This window comes from Geospiza fortis, unplaced genomic scaffold, assembly GCF_000277835.1.
Source record: "Geospiza fortis unplaced genomic scaffold, GeoFor_1.0 scaffold1, whole genome shotgun sequence".
Classification (NCBI taxonomy): Eukaryota; Metazoa; Chordata; class Aves; order Passeriformes; family Thraupidae; genus Geospiza; species Geospiza fortis.
The window spans coordinates 990,421-1,007,607 of NW_005054320.1; the positions used below are offsets into that span (position 1 = coordinate 990,421).

General features: G+C 39.8%; 1 protein-coding gene and 1 pseudogene across 1 annotated transcript in view; both read left to right on the forward strand.

Annotated features, from left to right (window-relative positions):
* Positions 1–13,543, forward strand: part of LOC102044453 — a 28,544-nt pseudogene extending 15,001 nt beyond the window's left edge.
* Positions 13,544–15,393: 1,850 nt separating this feature from the next.
* Positions 15,394–17,187, forward strand: part of CUNH3orf52 (chromosome unknown C3orf52 homolog) — a 10,242-nt gene continuing 8,448 nt past the window's right edge. The window contains exons 1-2 of the mRNA XM_005420521.3: positions 15,394–15,762; positions 16,846–17,076. Coding sequence (XP_005420578.3) covers positions 16,897–17,076 — 180 coding nt within the window. The 5' untranslated portion in view covers positions 15,394–15,762; positions 16,846–16,896. The remainder of the gene's footprint in view (positions 15,763–16,845; positions 17,077–17,187) is intronic.

A 17,187-nucleotide genomic window follows, 5' to 3' on the forward strand; every position in this document is an offset into this window, starting at 1 on the left:
AGGCTCACCTTGGCTTCAATTGCTGTGATCCCCCCGTCAGCCCGGCAATGGAAACAGGTTCCGCCCCTACGTGTCCCAGTGGTATCAGGGTACACTGCACACCAGTATCAACTAAGGCATCATATTTTTGTGGTTCTGATGTGCCAGACCATCGGATCCACACCATCCAGAAGATCCAGTTTTCCCATGCCTCTCCCTGGATAGAGGCAGGGCCCCTTTAACCTGGTTATTATTTCTTTCCTGGACATTCATGATAGAGGTACCTTCAAGAGGATCTGACAGATCATACTCGGCAGCTCCATCATAGGAGGTTGAGGCTACCTTCACTTTACTGGAATTCCCTTAGTTAGGGTTTCCCTCCTTGAGTTGACACACCTCTGCTGCCAAGACAGAAGTGGGTTTCCCATCCCACCTTCCCATGTCTTCCCCATGGTCACGCAGAAAGAACCATAGGTGAGCCCATAGGGTGTACCCTCTCTCTCTAGCTGGGGAACGTTGGGCTCTGACTCTGGGGCCTGTGACTCGCACTGGTGCAATGTGGGAACTGTTCCTCCTCACCTCCTCCCTCATCTCCTCTTTGAGTTCCTTAACCACAGCAGAGACATGATCTGGCATCGGGCCATTGATCATACTTTCATAATTTCTAAGCTTGTTGGCAACAGAACCCACTGTCTCTCAGTTGGTATCGGCATTAATCATTGCAATGAAGGTGATGTATTGAGATGGCCCTAGATTTGCCAGACTCCACAACATTTGCCCTGTGCATCTGACCTTGTTGGGGTCATTATCATGCTGTCCATCCCTCCCAAAGAGTACCTCCCATACTGCCATTTCTCTCAGCTGTTGGATCCCTTCCTCAAGGGTCTTCCAGCACATTCTATGTTGGTGGTCCCCCATTCTCTCCCTGTCAACAAACTTCTCTCTGACACTTATAAAAAACCACTCCCAGAGGAAAAGAGACCCTGGCTGCCTTACAAAAAATCTGATTCATACCTGAGTCCTGGGTTAAGGCTCCCAGATTCCTTGCCTCACCACCATCCAGCCGGACACCTGTACCCATAAGGTCCCAGAACCAAAGTAAAGCCTCATGTCCCCATCATACAGTGTCTTTGTGCAGATTATGGAGACTTTTGTACATCAGGGACTCGGTGATGATTGCAACCTCTGGCTCCCCTGTGGGTTGTGAGGGCCCTCCCCTATCTGGGTGCTCTGATTTCATCTTAGATTTCCTTATTTCTATAGGGGCAACTGCTGCTGGCTATGCCTGCCTTTGCAGTTCACCTGGAACCTGGACAGTTGTAACATCTGTAGGTTCCACTGCTGCACTCTTAGACTCTCCCTCTTTGAGGCAGAGGGCTTCTCACCAGCTGGGCAAATGTACTCCTTCAGCATCTGGCCCATCTCATGTATCTCCTTCACTAGACCCCCCGACCCAATCTGGGTAGTTCATATCTGGGGCGGGCTGTGGGGCAGAGTCAGGCTCTGGGGCAGCAGCATCCCTAGCCTCTGTTGCCATGTCAGGTTCTGGAGTAGGTGTCAGGGTGGTTATCCAGGTTAATCTTCCCTTATCTCTAAATGCTAAATAGGCCTATCAGCAACACCAGCCACTGTATGATATCATTAGTACTTAGAGTGGATCTGAACCCTTCAAAAAATGGTGGGACAGACCCAAAGAGATGGTTAAAGGGTTGGGAGAAAATTTTCCCCGGTGTCATTTCCTTATGGTAGGTGCCATTATTAAAGTAACCCCAAAAACATAGTTAGTGTGTGACAGCTCTGAATCCATGCACCTGCTTTCCAGAAGAAATTAAAAATCCATTAATTCCTCGCCTTATTCACCCATAAAACAAACTGGATAACAGCCACAGTAGCCTTGGTTATAGGATCCATGTTTAGATAAGGATCTGCAAATGGGAGAAATACAGCCACGATCACGTGTCACCCAAACTAGGGTAAGCTGGACCACATGGTGTCACTTAATGAGGTTTCTATAGCAGCACACAAAAATTAGATTTCTCAAGAAGTGTTATTCCATTTTTGTGTCTACGCCCTTAAGCCTCATGTTGGGCACCAAAATCTGTATTGGTTTCGACAGACAGGTGTCTGCTAAGGAAGGCAGGAGCCTCCCCTGAAACGGAAAATGTTCTGGATCAATGTTAGATTTTGGGGGTCTTCCAGATGGTGGAACAGGAATTTTCAGGAGATACAAGTATATTTACTTGTGACATTTCTTAGAAAAGATGCAATTTCAGATTTTTTAAATGCCAGGGGTTTTTTACCCAATTAATGTCTAGGTAGCTAAAGTTCTCTGTGATTTCATGAGATCAGTTCATTTTGAGAAGCCTCTTCAAATCCTCAGCTTGCTTGTTAGAATGTAGTTCTGTTCATTGTTGACATAGAAACATTTACGTTTTAAGGTTTCTGGTAAAGATTTTTGTTTCATGGCCTTTCACTCTAAATAAATGGCACGTTTCGTGGTCAGTCATCGTGGGATTCACATTCTCTGAACCTGAGAGAAGCAGATCAAAACAATTCTTATCTCATTTGCTGTGCCTGTGTTTTTCACAAGTGGAATGCATTGTGGAATATTGTTTACCTGAAGGGAATTGGTAATTGGATTCTGGTGTGAGTGTTTTGATTCACTGGCCAATTGAATACATGTGTGTGTCGGGACTGTCAGTGGACAGTCACGAGTCAGTGCAGTTGAGTGCTTGGCAGATTCAGTTTAGATGTAATGTAACATAGTGTAATAAAGTATAATAGAGTAATTAATTAGCCTTCTGATACGATGGAGTCCTCCTCATCATTCCTTCCTTCATCAAGGGCATCCTGAATCCAATAAGTCATTCTATAAGACGCAAATTTTCAGGGATTTCTTCTTCCAACAATGTGGGTCCTCTTTCTACCAGAAAAAGTTACCAACTATTCTTAGTTCTGTGGTTACTCTGGTTTCTGCCTCAAAAATGGTTGAGTCTAAGCCTAGGAATACCTTTTTTAACAAAATCCACTGCCTTTATTGTGTATATCTGTGTGCTCTGCTCCTAGCACTGAGGCAGGAAGCAGATGGCTCAAAGTTATTTAATCAGTTCTTAGTCACAGTCAGGAGGCTTTGTTTAAAGACTCAGGAGGAGTGGAATGGCTGTCACGTGTCAGTATCAAGTTGATGCAGTAGTTTGGGGAATGCTATCTCAGACACCAGCATGGATTGAGAGCGCTGGCCTATATCAGCCTTCCCTGCAGCAGTAGTAGTAACAGGAGAAGGAAAAAAATAAAGTCATGTTTTCCCATATCTTAAGCACCTGCAGTCGCCCACCTGAGGTTACTTTTTCCCCCATTGTTGGGTGCCTATCAAAGCACAGTTACTAAAAATCACAGGCTCTGCTCTGAGCTGACCTGGAAAGCAAATGCCAGCCATCAGCTGCATAACTTCAAGGAGAGGTGACAAGAAAATGCAGACACTCCTGCTTTGAGCTTGTGCTGGCTGGGTGGTGTGTGCTTTCCTCCCACTGACATCACATGCAATGCAGTGAAGAAGACTAATTTACTCCAGATTGGAACTGATTAGACAACTGTGGGACAAATGGATTTGGTCCTTCAATCTGATGTAGCTCTTAATTTGCCTATGGTGCTAAATGGGAGAAAATTTCATTTTACTTCACTTGGACAGAAAGAAGAGTGGTTTGAGCTACTTAGTCTTTCAGATACTTTATTTTCTTGGACATCTGAAAGAGTCAAAGCGAATAAACATTTTTTATATATTGTAAAGAAACAACTTACCATCTAAACTAACTAGTAGTTAGTTAATGTGAATGTGAAAGAAATTCTTGGTCAAGGGCTGTTGCATATGAGACTGCAAGTTTTGGGAAGTGTTTGATAAAATACTTATTTACATCAGACACTGAGCGTAGTAACATAGAGATTAATTTGTACAGAATTTTAATATGAGGAAATATAGTATTTGTAATACTAAAGAGAATGCCTAGCTTTGATTTTATTTTCTTTTTCCTGTATTAAATACATTCCTTAACAAATTAAAGAAATGCTTCCAATCAGTAGTCATGTATCTGTGGTGAATGAATTTCAACCCTTAGAGTAGAGGCAACTAATGTGAATTCAATTTGCTAAGTATATTTAGGTGTCTCATTTAATTCAGACTGCTTGATAAAAATCTTTGATAGATTGTGCCAAGTGAGATTTTTTAAAATATTCATTTTATTTTACAAATGACACAAACTTTAATTTTTAATAATAATTTTAATATTTCTTCATGGTAGAGTCCTGCATTACTGCATTTAGACTGTATAAATATTTCCAGTGTCATTGATTTTTTATTTTTCTAGCTTGTCCTTAGATATGCAGACAGAATGTGCATTCCTTCAAGAAATCAGTTTGAATGTTGGACAGGCTGCCTAGATGGTGGTGCTGAATTGGACTGGGGTAGAGAAAATATTTCTTGTTTGTTGTTTTCTGTAAAGAGTTTTTTCCACAAAGTTAGGAGATGTGTTGAAATTATCTCTAAAGTACTGCTGGCAATCTTTAAGATCACATGAAGCATGTGGGTGAAGATGTAAAAGTGTGGAAAAGAGGCTGTGTAATGTGTCTCTTTAAAGAGTGGGAGAACAGAAAAATCAAGAGGGAATTTCACACCAATCTTTATAACTTTCCAAGGGGAAAAAATGCACAAGAAATAGCCAAAGTAAGCTATTTGTAAATAGTGAAAAGAATATTAAAACCAGCATGGAGATTTAAGCTTTTGTTTTAGTTCCCTGCTGTGAGAGGATAAATAGATAAATTGTACTTTGACACTGTTTTATGTGACAAGCTTATCAATAAGTAAAGAAAATGTGGGGAGAAAAGAATACAGGAAAGTGTTTCCACAGAACGACTGGTCAAGACTCATTGCCAAAGAGGAAGGATATTTTAATATCATTCTGCCAATATTGTTACGGATTGTCACATAATTTTTGTTCATGATCTAAATTATGGATTAGAGTAGGTGCTTATGAAATAGAAAAGTGTTACACAATAGAAAGATGGATGTATTTAAGAGGGATGCATTTGTAAGTGGTCCTGAAAGCTGTAGAATATGTATGGAGAAAAATAAAAACAAGAATATGAGTCAGCAGTGCCCTGGCAGCCAGGAGGGACATCCTTGTCCTGAGGTACATCAGGCACAGCATCGCCAGCCAGGTGAGGGAGGGGATTGTCGTGCTCTGCTCTGCACTGGGGCAGCCTCACCTCGAGTGATGGGGGTAGTTTTGGGCACCACAATATAAAAAATAATAATCTTTAAGAGAATGTCCACAGAGCGGGGGGTAACAAAGATGGTGAAGGGTCTTGAGGGAAAACTGTATGAGGAACAGCTGAAGTTACTTGGTCTGTTCAGCCTGGAGGAGACTGAGGGGAGACCTCATTGCAGTTACAACTTCCTTGTGAGGGGAACAGGAGGGGCAGCTGTCTGATTTCTGTTCTCTGGTGACCAGTGACACTCCAGAGGGAATGGTCTGAAGTTGTATCAGGGGAGGACTAGGTTCGATATTAGGAAAAGGTTCTTCACCCATAGGGTGATTGGTCACTGGAACAGGCTCCCCAGGGAAGTGGTCACAGCCCCAAGGCTGCCAGGGCTCAAGAAGCATTTGGACAATGCTCTCAGGCACAGGATGTAACTCTTGGGGGTGATGCTGTGCAGGGCCAGGAGTTGAACTGTAAAGTTGATCCTTGTGGATCCCTTTCAACTCAGAATATTCTGTGATTCTGTGAAGATCTGAATGGAGATAATTAAACAGACATGTGGATTGCCTAAGTTGCTTTTTTGTGAAAAAATGGCTGGGGGGATGATTGTTGCTCAAAAGCTGACTTGTGAGTCTGAGTCACAAAATACTCTGTGAGTTTTGTTTGTATTTAGTGTTTTGTTGGTTGGTTGTCTTTGTTCTGGGGTTTTTAAGTGTCACACTAGGATGTAAGACAGGAAATTGAAAATACCTTCCTGATCACCAGTGGGAAGGCTTCAGCTAGTGTACTGTACCTAAACTAGGCGTTGCATGTCAAAGAAGATAGGGAACATTCAAAAGATACCAGAAACAGTGACCAGAAGGTAATCCAAGGTCAGATAGTACAGCACAAGTCTCTCTGTCACTGGATACTACCAAAACCAAGGTAGATAAATGTCTGACAGAAATGGCACAGAAACATCCCGTTGACCTCTAGTAGGGAGTGTAGCATGTAGCTGTTGGTCTGCTGTTTGTATTAGAAATTTACAGACTATTTTTCTTCAGGTTGTAATCCAGAACAATTGAACTGTGGTGATGGGAAGTGTACACCTCAGTATAAGTCTTGTAAAGATGATGACAGCTGCGGACAGGACAGTGATGAAAACAATTGCTGTAACTATGTAATTTTAGGTATTTTCCAAAAGATGGTAGAACACAGAAGCAGGAATATGCCTATTTTAATGGTTATATGAGTTGTTTCTAGATTTTTTTTTTCATGGCACAGAGTAAAAGTTTCATAATCATGAACATAAATCATGCAGAGTAAAACTAGGTTTTGGGAGAGTTTAGACAATTAATGAAGAAAAATCCAAGATGACAGGGATTTTAGTAAGAAAACTAAACCACATTTTGCTGGTGATCCTGTTGGAAGAGCACTTTCCCCCCAAATGCTACCTGATCAGTACCACATAATTTAGGGATCAGGGACATAGTAGGCTGGGGACTTTTGTCATATTTTATGGTCTTTTTACTGTAGATCTTCAATGGTTGTGGACATCGCTGATACTACCAATGGCTCCCTAGTGACTTGCTTCATTTTGCTTATGTACTTTTTGTCTTGCTTTCAATTTTGGGGTAACCAGGAGTAAATATTTTTTCCAAAAAACCTACCTCCCACTGTTTAGAGGTCCTTGTAAACAACTGGTAATAAAAATAATAGTAATGGAAGCCAATTGCTGAGATCTATCAGGATTCTCACATAGTAAACTGTGATAGTCCTTAGTCAGAAATTTATTGGAGGGAGGTATAAAGCTCTTCTGCAGTTTTCTCATTTTCACTTGAAAATTAAAATATGCTGTGAATTTTTATTATTTGTAATGCCACTGGTTCTGGTGAAGGCAAAAGAACAGATCTGAGAAGCCTCACTTACTCAGGTTACAGTTATGTAAAATGGGAGTGTGGACAGTTGAAGGGTCTTCTTTTTTGTCAGGGACAGTGGAGACTGAAATTAGTGTGATCATTAATTAGGGTGGGTCTGCTGTCCCCTCTCCATAGTGGGACCAGTTTACACTAGTATAGACTACTACTTTAAGCAGACTAGAATGTGTAGCTTTGAACAACTTGCTGAATGTGCAAGGTGTTGTTAATAATTTGAAAGCATGACTCCAAACGTGACACTATCTTCTCTCTCTTATTTCAGCCCACCAAAGTTGCTCCCCTTATGCATACGAATGCCTCAATGGAAAACGCTTGCTGAAACCAAATCCTGAGTGTGATGGGAAAAGAGACTGTGCGGATGGATCACACTGTGGTGTGGTAATATTTATTTTAAAATTTGTTAGTTACTTGGGAAACTAAATCAGCAATTTGTGTTATTCTTAAGCATTATTGGATTAATAATTTGTTAATCAAATATGAATTTTAAAAAATTAATTTCCTGGTAACACTGTATGCAAATGTCTGTCTTGAATTTTGCACTGTTTCTTTTAAATCAGCTCATCCATTCTGTCTATGTTTACTTATTTCAAGCAATGCACTTCCCGGATAAGCTGGTAGGTCTTGCTGCTTTTTTGTGCTGAGTGAAATACAGTCAAGCTGTGTTTGTAAGGAGGGAATAGAGACAAGAATTATTCAAGCGACCTTTTAAATTGTGCTTAACCTCTTTTTGAGTTATTCCACTCTAGAAAGCGACACAGGAAGATAGACAATGCTTTATATCTGACCTGCCCATTGAGTGAAAATGGGCAAGTACTCACCATTTTACCAATTGCACAGTAAGGTCTAAGGGTAAAAGTTTGTGTCAAGCATGACAAAGTGAATTAACTGGTGGGCTTTTTACTAATTTATTAAATTATTTCTGTTAGCTTGAGGAAGACACCAGCTTAGAAAAAACAGAATTGTCGGAGGTGAGGATGCAAGATCTGAGAAGTGGCCTTGGCAAGCAAGTTAACAGATGGGGGCACGTGGCCACGTGTGTGGTTCATCTGTGATCTCCAGCAGGTGGCTCATATTTGTTACCCATTGCTTCCTGGATTCTGATTCTGCAAGGCATGAGGAAATGATACTGTTCTAGAGTATTTGCAGTTTAATAACCTTACAAAGGTGCTTTCAATAATTTGTAAAAGCTATTCCTTGTCTAGATAAGTTGATCCAGGTAATAACTTGGTGACATGACCTCACTACACAAACACTTGGTGTTGTCTGCTGCCTTCAAAAGTCTTCAGTTTTTGAAGTTATTCTTTTGCTTCCATTGCCAGTAAAACCTGGATGACATAACACTGTTCTGTTAGATGTAGGGTAAACACCATTGGTTTTTTCCCCCTTCTTTTCAAAAGGCGGGAGTTTTCTGAGTAGAACCATGGCCTTTTATCCCAATACATGTCCTATATATTGATCAATGAGTGAAAACCTCATTGGTGTTCAGTTTAGGTAGTGGAAATTGAAAATGCATACCTCCTACATGTGTTAAAAAGGAGATAGAGTTTAAGAATACACTTTTATGAGTTTCAAAGCATGATGCATAGCAAGGAGTTGCTCTTTTAGATCCAGGAGATTAAGTTCATAATAGCAAGTAAAAACATTGCTTAATGTTTTAGCAGAGACCTAGAGTGCATATTTAGCAGACAGAGACCTTCTGAAGTCATATTCTGCTCCATGCACCATGGTTTTGATGAATGTCCTCAAATACTGAAAAGTAGTTAAAATGCAGTGAACTAACATTGCGTTGCTTTCCAATGGGATGTTCTAAAAATACTTTTTTTTACCGATACTCTGTTCCAATGGGATGGAGAGTGTATATGGGCTCACATACTATAAATGAAAAGAGCAATCATGTAGCTATGAGATCAGTCATAAGGATTATTGTCCATCCACAGTATGACCAAACTATCTCAGACTATGACATTGCTCTGTTGGAAATGGAGACACCTGTACTCTTTCAGTGAGCTGGTAAAGCCCATTTGTTCACCTAGCACCTCTAGAGCATTTCTTTATGGAACTGTCTGCTACGTAACTGGCTGGGGAGCCATAAAAGAAAATAGTATGTTCATTTCCTGGGTATGCTTTTTGCAAGTTTGGCTTAGTTTTAAACTCTAACAATGGAATATTTATACTTGTAAGCAAAAAAAAAAAACCAAAAAAACCCCATGACATTTACTTAGTGTGTTTATAAAAAGCCAGAAAAGATCTCCTTAGCTACAGTCTGTAAATTCTGAATGGTTGCTTGGATAGCAAGTGGTAAGTGACAAAATGCACACTCAGGTGTCACAGATCATTGAAAAGCAAATTATTATAGATTTATAAAAATGTGCCCATTTTCATGTTCATGACTCATTTAATCTGATGAATAGAACCTTGCAAGTAAAGAAATCAGTAACTTGCAACTATTGCAGAGAAAGAATTTGTTTCTGATTGACAGCATAGAGCCATAAGCAGCAATAATTGCAATTGCAAAAAAATGTGGAGGATCTTTCATTTTCTCTCTTAATCAAAGGCCTCATGAAGTTCTGCCTCTGTGTAGCTTGGAGCAGCCAGCTGCAGTGAAGAGGCAGAAAAAAGCACACTGATTTAGAGAGGGGTGGCAAGGGAGCCTGTGGGATCCTTGCCCTGTCTCAGCATTAAACAGCTTGAAACCTAGGCTTGGGCAGCATCTCAGCATGTCAGAGGTATCAAGATATTTAGCTCACAAGGGCACCTTATGTCAATACCATAGTTCAGAATTAAAGTCTTAGCATCATTTGTGAGTTACAGACTGTTCTTTGGTGTTTCTTTAAAATTATTTACTTTTCCACACTCAGCTTTATTCCTCAATTTCTTCCCTAGAACTGAGAGAATGGAAAACAATACAGAAATTGCATTTTGTAGGACTGGGATGTTGTTTGGAGCATGGCCGTGGTTTAAACAATAACAAAAAGCTTCAGGCATAATTTAAAATGGCATTCAAATTTAGTCACCCTGTGTGCAGTCTTATCTTACAATTTGCATGGGCTTTTACTACTTTCTGACAGAATAAGGTCATAAGGATAAAGGGAAATGGAAAGGTGGTGCATGGTGCATTGGAACATCTATGGCTATTGGGTAGTGTGAACAACCCAGCTTTCAAAAATTAGGGCAGGCACCATTTGAAGGCAAGGGAATTACTCTGCTGTCATTAGCTGGGTAGATTTTGAGTTAGAAGCAATTCTCTTTTGTTTTCATAATTGGTATCTCTCTAAGAAATTTGTGCCACCTTAACCTCTGCAATACCCTTTGTATTTTTTTCTAGGTCATCTTGCCAAAACACTGCAGGAAGCTTGAGTGAGAATGATTAACCAAAGTGTTTGCAACAAGCTCTATGATGATCCTACTACTTCACGTATGCTGTGTGCTGGGAACCTTAATGGTGGTGTTGATGCATGCCAGGTAATCTGGAACTGGTAGGAAAACTACAGAGGAATGATTGCTTTCATTGGAAAACTCTTCAGTTTCAGGTTGTTTGTGTGGTGAGGGTTTTTTTTTGTTTGTTTGTTTTTTGTTTGTTTGTGGGGTTTTTTTGTTGTTTTTGTTGTTGTTTGGTTGTTTTTGGTTTTTGGTTTTTCTTTTTTATTGAGTGCGAATTTATGGTTAATTTAACATGGCAACTAAAAGCTCCCCAAAATAAGGAAGAAAATTCATCATGGATAATCTCTGACTCTCTTGGGAAATATCATTTTGCAAATGCAAGGGGTAAAATGTATCAAGAAGAGTTCTTTTTCTTCTTCAACAGTTATATTTCATACCAGAGAACAAAAATATAACGATAAAAGGAATCATCTGCGCTAAAAGGTCCACCTGTGAATTGCGCTATTTGTATTAATTTCTTTTTATCTTTTTTAATATCTGGGTGTGGAATTGCTAAAATACTGTGAAAGTGTGATGAGTAATTTATTATTACAGTTGCAAAGAAATACAAAAGGAAAAGCTAAGCTAAGTTTTGGAACTGCAGCTGCAATGGTGCTTTTTAATTTCAAACACTCATTCATGTGTATAATTACAAGTTGTGACTACATCACAGTAGTGTAAGTCATAAAACCCAGTTTGTTTACACACACGATCAGAAACTGCTTTTTGGTTATACTTCTCTGTCCTGACTCTGCCTTCTTTCTCCTAGTACACTAGTTGTGTACTTCATTGGTGTTCAAACCTCTGATGATGAGTATCAATCTTGCAAACATGTTTTTTATACCCGTTACCATGCAAAGGGGATAGAAATTTGTTACTGAATATTAGACTGAGGAAATTTGGTACAAATTTTGTGTAATATATAAATTTTATTATTTTAATGCAATAGGATAACTTTTGCAAGATTGTAGCTCATGATGGGTCAAACTTATTTAACACAATAGACTATTTGTAGAATTTTCTTATAGTGTCAAAGACCTAATTAAATTAATTATTATTTTTATTAACATTATGTAGAGTTTATCTGCAAACTTTGACCTTGGAATTGTTTTGCTAAATTATGTCAGAGGGGTGGTGTTCCTCCTACAAATGTGTTGCTTAAGAAATGCCCTTGAATTTTCAGATGGGCATTTTTAACCTATTCAGCTGTACATCATACTGGACATTTTCCAGCATGATATGCTGTGTCTGAGTTTTAGCATGTTGGTCTGAGTTCTAGCATGTTGGCCCTCTGGGTCTTTAAGTTCTTAGTCTGGGTAGCATCTTTACTTTTTTGGGGGAGTTGGTTTTTTTTTTTCCCCTTTCTTTCTGTCACTAGTATATATTATGTAATATAGAGTATGTGTTTCCTGTACAGTGCTAGAGAGGAATGACACTGGGAACTCAGGAAAGACCCATAACACCCTAAACCTGCTTTACTATGCTTTCAGACTTGTGAGGGCCCTGTTCTGTTTGACTCCTTCCTGGCCATGTAAGCTGTGCATATGTTGCACAAGTTATGTGAAGCTTCCATCTTTAGAGGACCTGATACACAAGAAATAAAAAAATCACCCTTTCATTCTGTTTTCTTATCACTCTAGAATGTTCTTTGATCTTGGTTCTTCTGCTTAGGATCCTTCCTTTCCCTAGTGGTATACAATCCCTTTGGTCTCTCAGAACTGGCTGAGTAATTGGCTGAGCCGCCTTTCTCAAGTCACTTTGACATCACTCTTGGATCATCAACATTTCTAGTATGACAGCAGCCTGAGAGAAAGGAAGAACTCTGGCTTCTTTTCTTATCTCTAGATAATTTTGTACCATCATAATAGATAATTTTGTTTGGTTGGGTGATGAAAGCTTTGTGTTATTACTCTTTTCTCAGCACATGGTTTTCTCCTGACCTCTTACATGTTTTTGGCCCCAGCTGGGGGCTCAAACAAGCCCTAGGGTGAATTTGGAGGCTGCTGACTGCCTTGTGTGCATTAGGAACAGCTGCAGAGAGGAGCTGTACTGTTGTTGCCCAGAGCTCTGTCAACAGACTAGGTCAGAGAAGGTTAAAGTAATAGAAGGCCAAAAAAAACATTGATGAGCCCAAATGCACTTTGATCCTGTGAACTGAATTGAATGGAACTTTTTATTTTTCTACACTGCTGTGCAAACCTGCATGTTCCATTTGAGAAGCCTGTTCTTATTTGCACATTCCTTAGTCTTTGTTCCTTCTTCTGCCTCTACAAAGTAGTCTACTGTAGAGTCAGTCTTGATTATAAAACTGCTGATAATACTTAATTGTGCCTGGTTTGTTTGTTGGGTTTGGGTTTGTTTTGGTTAGTTGGCTTTTTTTATTTGGAGTGTGTGGTATCTTTCTGTTCCTATTTAACACACAGTATAAGAGATCTGCCTTCAACCTGTGAACATTTTATAGTAGATTTCAAATTGCAGTAGAATTCCCTATTTCAAGCTGTAGTAGAATTCCCTATTTCCATCCCTGTCTTCTTCTCTCCCTATTTGAGCTGTGGTGAGTTATTCTATGAATTATCAAGGAGTAATTTTATAAACTGCTTCTCGCCATTGGTTTTATATTGGTAAGTGTGCTGCATCCATAATTTAAAATAATTGAATAAATATAGCATCTGGCTGGGTACATTATATCTAGAAGTAAGTTTTAATTAATATTTGAGAAAGATAGGGGCAGGTATTTACTGTTCTTAAATAACCTAATTTTTGTTACAGTGCTCTCTGTGTGTGCACTAACGGCTGGACTTCCTTCATTTTGGGGAGACTCTGGAGGTCCCTTGGCCTGCACAGGGAAGGGCAATAGATGGTACCTTGCTGGCATCATGAGCTGGGGTGAAGGGTGTGCTCGGCGCAATCGTCCTGGTGGGTACACCAAGGTAACAGCACTTTATGACTGGATCCAGCGGAATACAAACTGGTGAGCCAAGGACAAAATGCAGATCACCTCTGTGTGAAGATGCTTCCTGCTGCAGTCAATTTGATGATACAACATGAAAATGCCATTGACTGTTCTTTGGTGAAAGAATACATTTTTTAATGAAGAAACTATCATTTGTGATTCATCTAGCAATAACTGTTCAGCTTCAGAGGAACTCCAGGCTACTTATGGATTTATCTTCCTTATGCAGAAAGAGCACTGCCTTAGAAACAAAATAAAATGGGTTATAAACTGTAACAAAAATCCAGCCATACCTCATTTGTAACCCTTCTCTCCTTCCTTGTCCCTTGTTATCTATATTTATTTCCACATATGCATATCTGGATAAAAATGGCCACATGCCATATATATTCAACTCTTTAGGTATGTTACAGGATTCTAAACATAAGCAATTATTTCATAGTTCTCAAAAATTTAAATAGTGTATTGTGTATAAATCTGAGATTAATTCTTTCCAGTTATGTGCGACGGCCTGTCTTTTACTTTCTGGTCTGTAACTTTTGGGGTCTCTACTGTGTTTTCTTAAAAATACCAGATATATAGCTCAAAAATGCTAGGATGCAAGAAATTTTCATTAAGTAACTGGAAGAGTATTGTTTAGGTTCTTTGGGATGATGTCTAAATAAAAGGAAGGAATGAATGAGTTGTAATTTATTGAACAAAAAGAAACTATAATGCTGTCTTAAATTCTCTTCAGAATTTGAACTAACTGTAGGGTTTAGTATTTGCAATATGTTACATGTGTACTCCTCCAGCTCTGGCATCCATTGTGAATTTTTAGCATGTTCCTGGTAGGTTAGGATTGTTTTTCGTCCTGTCCACGGTCCACAGTAAGTAGAGTTTCAGGCTCAGGAAATTTTTTTTTGTGTATCTTTCTGGGCTGTGCCCACAAGGCCACACTAAATTGAAATGGACATAGAAGGAAGATGGATTTATGTGGTTGGATGCATCCTTGGGCTCAAAGAAAGCAACATAAGAAATGACAGCAACATTCCTTTAACCCTGGTAGTAAATCTAAGCTTTTTAATTTTAATCTCCTGATGAGTTTATCACTCCAAATCTAGCCAATTTAAGGTTTCCAAAGCTGTTTATGGGACTTCAGAATACCAGTACTTAGCTTAATAAAAGAATTGTCTAGATGGCCTTAAGACCATTTAGATGGTCTTTAAGCTGTGCTCAATATTTGGAAGTGTTTAGCTTTCACCTTTAAGATATATATATTTAAAAGATGAACCTGGCAGTTTGAACACCTTTTATTGCTGTCCACACAGCACATTTACTCTGCAGTACATAAGTATGTGATCTTTGTTTAATGTCAGACATACCTTGGCAGCATGTGGGGGAAATGTTGAAAAGAGCTAGCACTGTAATCTGCATGCAGTGAGACTGCTTTTTCTAACACTGTTATTGCTTTTCCTTCCTTTCTCCTGTTGGGCGTCTTGCCCCAGCTAGTGTCAAACTTACAGCATAACCTATATTCAAAGCCTGTATATTAGGAGGTTTGTTTCTTTAGTAGCTACTCAATTATTCACATCTTCCTTTTCAATAAACATGTGCTAAAACTGCAAGGGGCTATGTTTTGTTTGTTTGGATGTGCCTCTGAAACTCTAAACTCCATGTGTAATCAGAACTGCATTGGTGCCTTGGACTTTCCTGTTTTTGCAAAGCTGAAGGGTCAGAATTTCACATGGAAGAAATGCACAAAGTGTGGAAGTTAGATCCCCCAGATGAAAGAAAGACTTCAAGCAGTTTCTTCATAATTACGTAAAATAAAATAAGGACTTTGGCCTTTGCATGATGAGATCTGTATAATCATTAACTCTTTGTCTTAGAGGAACAGTTTTGATTTCAGACAATCCAGTAGGAAGGTCTACTGTGAGTAGAAATTAAATAATTGAGCCTGATATCCAGCAGGAGTAGTGAGAACCAGACAAAGGCTTTTCTAGTGTCAGATGTCCCAAGTAAGATTTTGTGGATCCAGACACATGTTATGATCTTGATGACTGCTCAATTTCACCTTCAGTCCTCCAGAGCTTTAAAGATTCTCAGAACCAAAATATGTGGGGTATAAAATTTGTATTTCTTTTTACTTGTGGAATAAACCTAAGACGTGCTCACTTTCATGGAGTGCCTTTGCCTGGATGGGTGTGACATGATGTCAGGAATGCAAACCCTGGGTGTGCTTCAGGCAGCAGAACCAAGGTGAGTTGCACAAAGAGAAAATTGGAGTGGTGGGAAGAGGGAAGAGCACCCTGAGCTTTTGGCAGGAAAAAGGATTGGTGCTGTGAGTGGCAAGGGGGTTGGGGAGAGAGGCTGTGTTTGGTTCTCAATGCATGATACTCTCCCTGTTCTGGGACAAAAGAGTAAGGAAGGGTGTGGTTACCAGGGGTCTGCCCAGACCCTTTGAGTCAGAGGGGAGAGAGATGCTCTGTGGGAAGGAAGGAGAAACATGGGGATGGACTGTGAACAGGAGAAAGAAGATGAGGTAGGATCAAGGATATTTAGGAGGCTGGGGTCGTAATCACCCCCTGGCTACAGTAAGCTGGTGTGAGTGACTCCTGGTGCACATGAGAGTGCATGTCGGAAGCTAGTGCAGACCAAATCACCATGGTTGTTTCATAAAAGCATGTCCTGTAGAGCACAGAATGAAATTGAAGCCCATCTTTCTCTTCTCTTTATCTATGTCCTCTGGGGTTTTTTACCTGAAAGCAGCTTCTCAGGTTTAGGTTGGATAGTATGTTGAAGGACATAAATGGTTCTTTAACACTAGCTATGATTTTAGGCAGTATAATAACTAGAGGGAGAGCAACTTACAGCACAAGGGTCATTAGTGTTCATTTCTTTATTGACTATAGAGGAAGACTAGAATCACAAGTGTTGACAGAGTCCCAGCCTAAGCAAAAAAACATGCTCTATGAACTTTTACTCTGTGCTGTTCAGCATCACATCTGTTTAGCTGCATGGATAACAGTAATAACATTTTATTGTTTTGGCTGACAGCAGCAGAGAAAACACTGGTTCCTTTCAAAATCATCCCAGCGTTGCTGAAGGTTTAGTCACTTGCTTGTCAAGGGCTGGTATGGGCAGGTAGGCAAACTGGAAATCCTGGTATTGCACAGCTGAGAGTCAGAGTTCTCATGGCTGTGCAAATCGATACTTCCTCTGCCTTCCCTTTCTCTGCAGCTAGGGCAGCCAACTTCATTTGTTCTTCCAAGGAATTCCCCTAATTTAACAGCATTTTGAGACCTCTCCTGTGAACACTATCCCCACTCTTCCTGTTTCCAGCCTCGTGTCAGAGCTACTACTGACCATAATTGCAGCTGAAACAAGAAGGAAATGAGCTGGCTCCATGCTCACTTCAGAGACAGAGGTTCTCACAGAGGACCCTCTTCCGAGACAGAAGCAATGAAAAGGCAGAGTTCTGCTCAGGAGCAAGAGATTATTGAATTACGGGAACATAATGTGGAGGAAAGTGAGACTGATCATGACAAGCCTCTAAATGCTCAAACGAGAAAGGTAGGAATTTCATTTGGTCATTTGATCCTTCCTGCGGGGGAAATACTACACAGCAAGAAAAATGACACTTGAAGGAACATTTTGTAGAGGTTATTTAATTTCTTGTTTGAG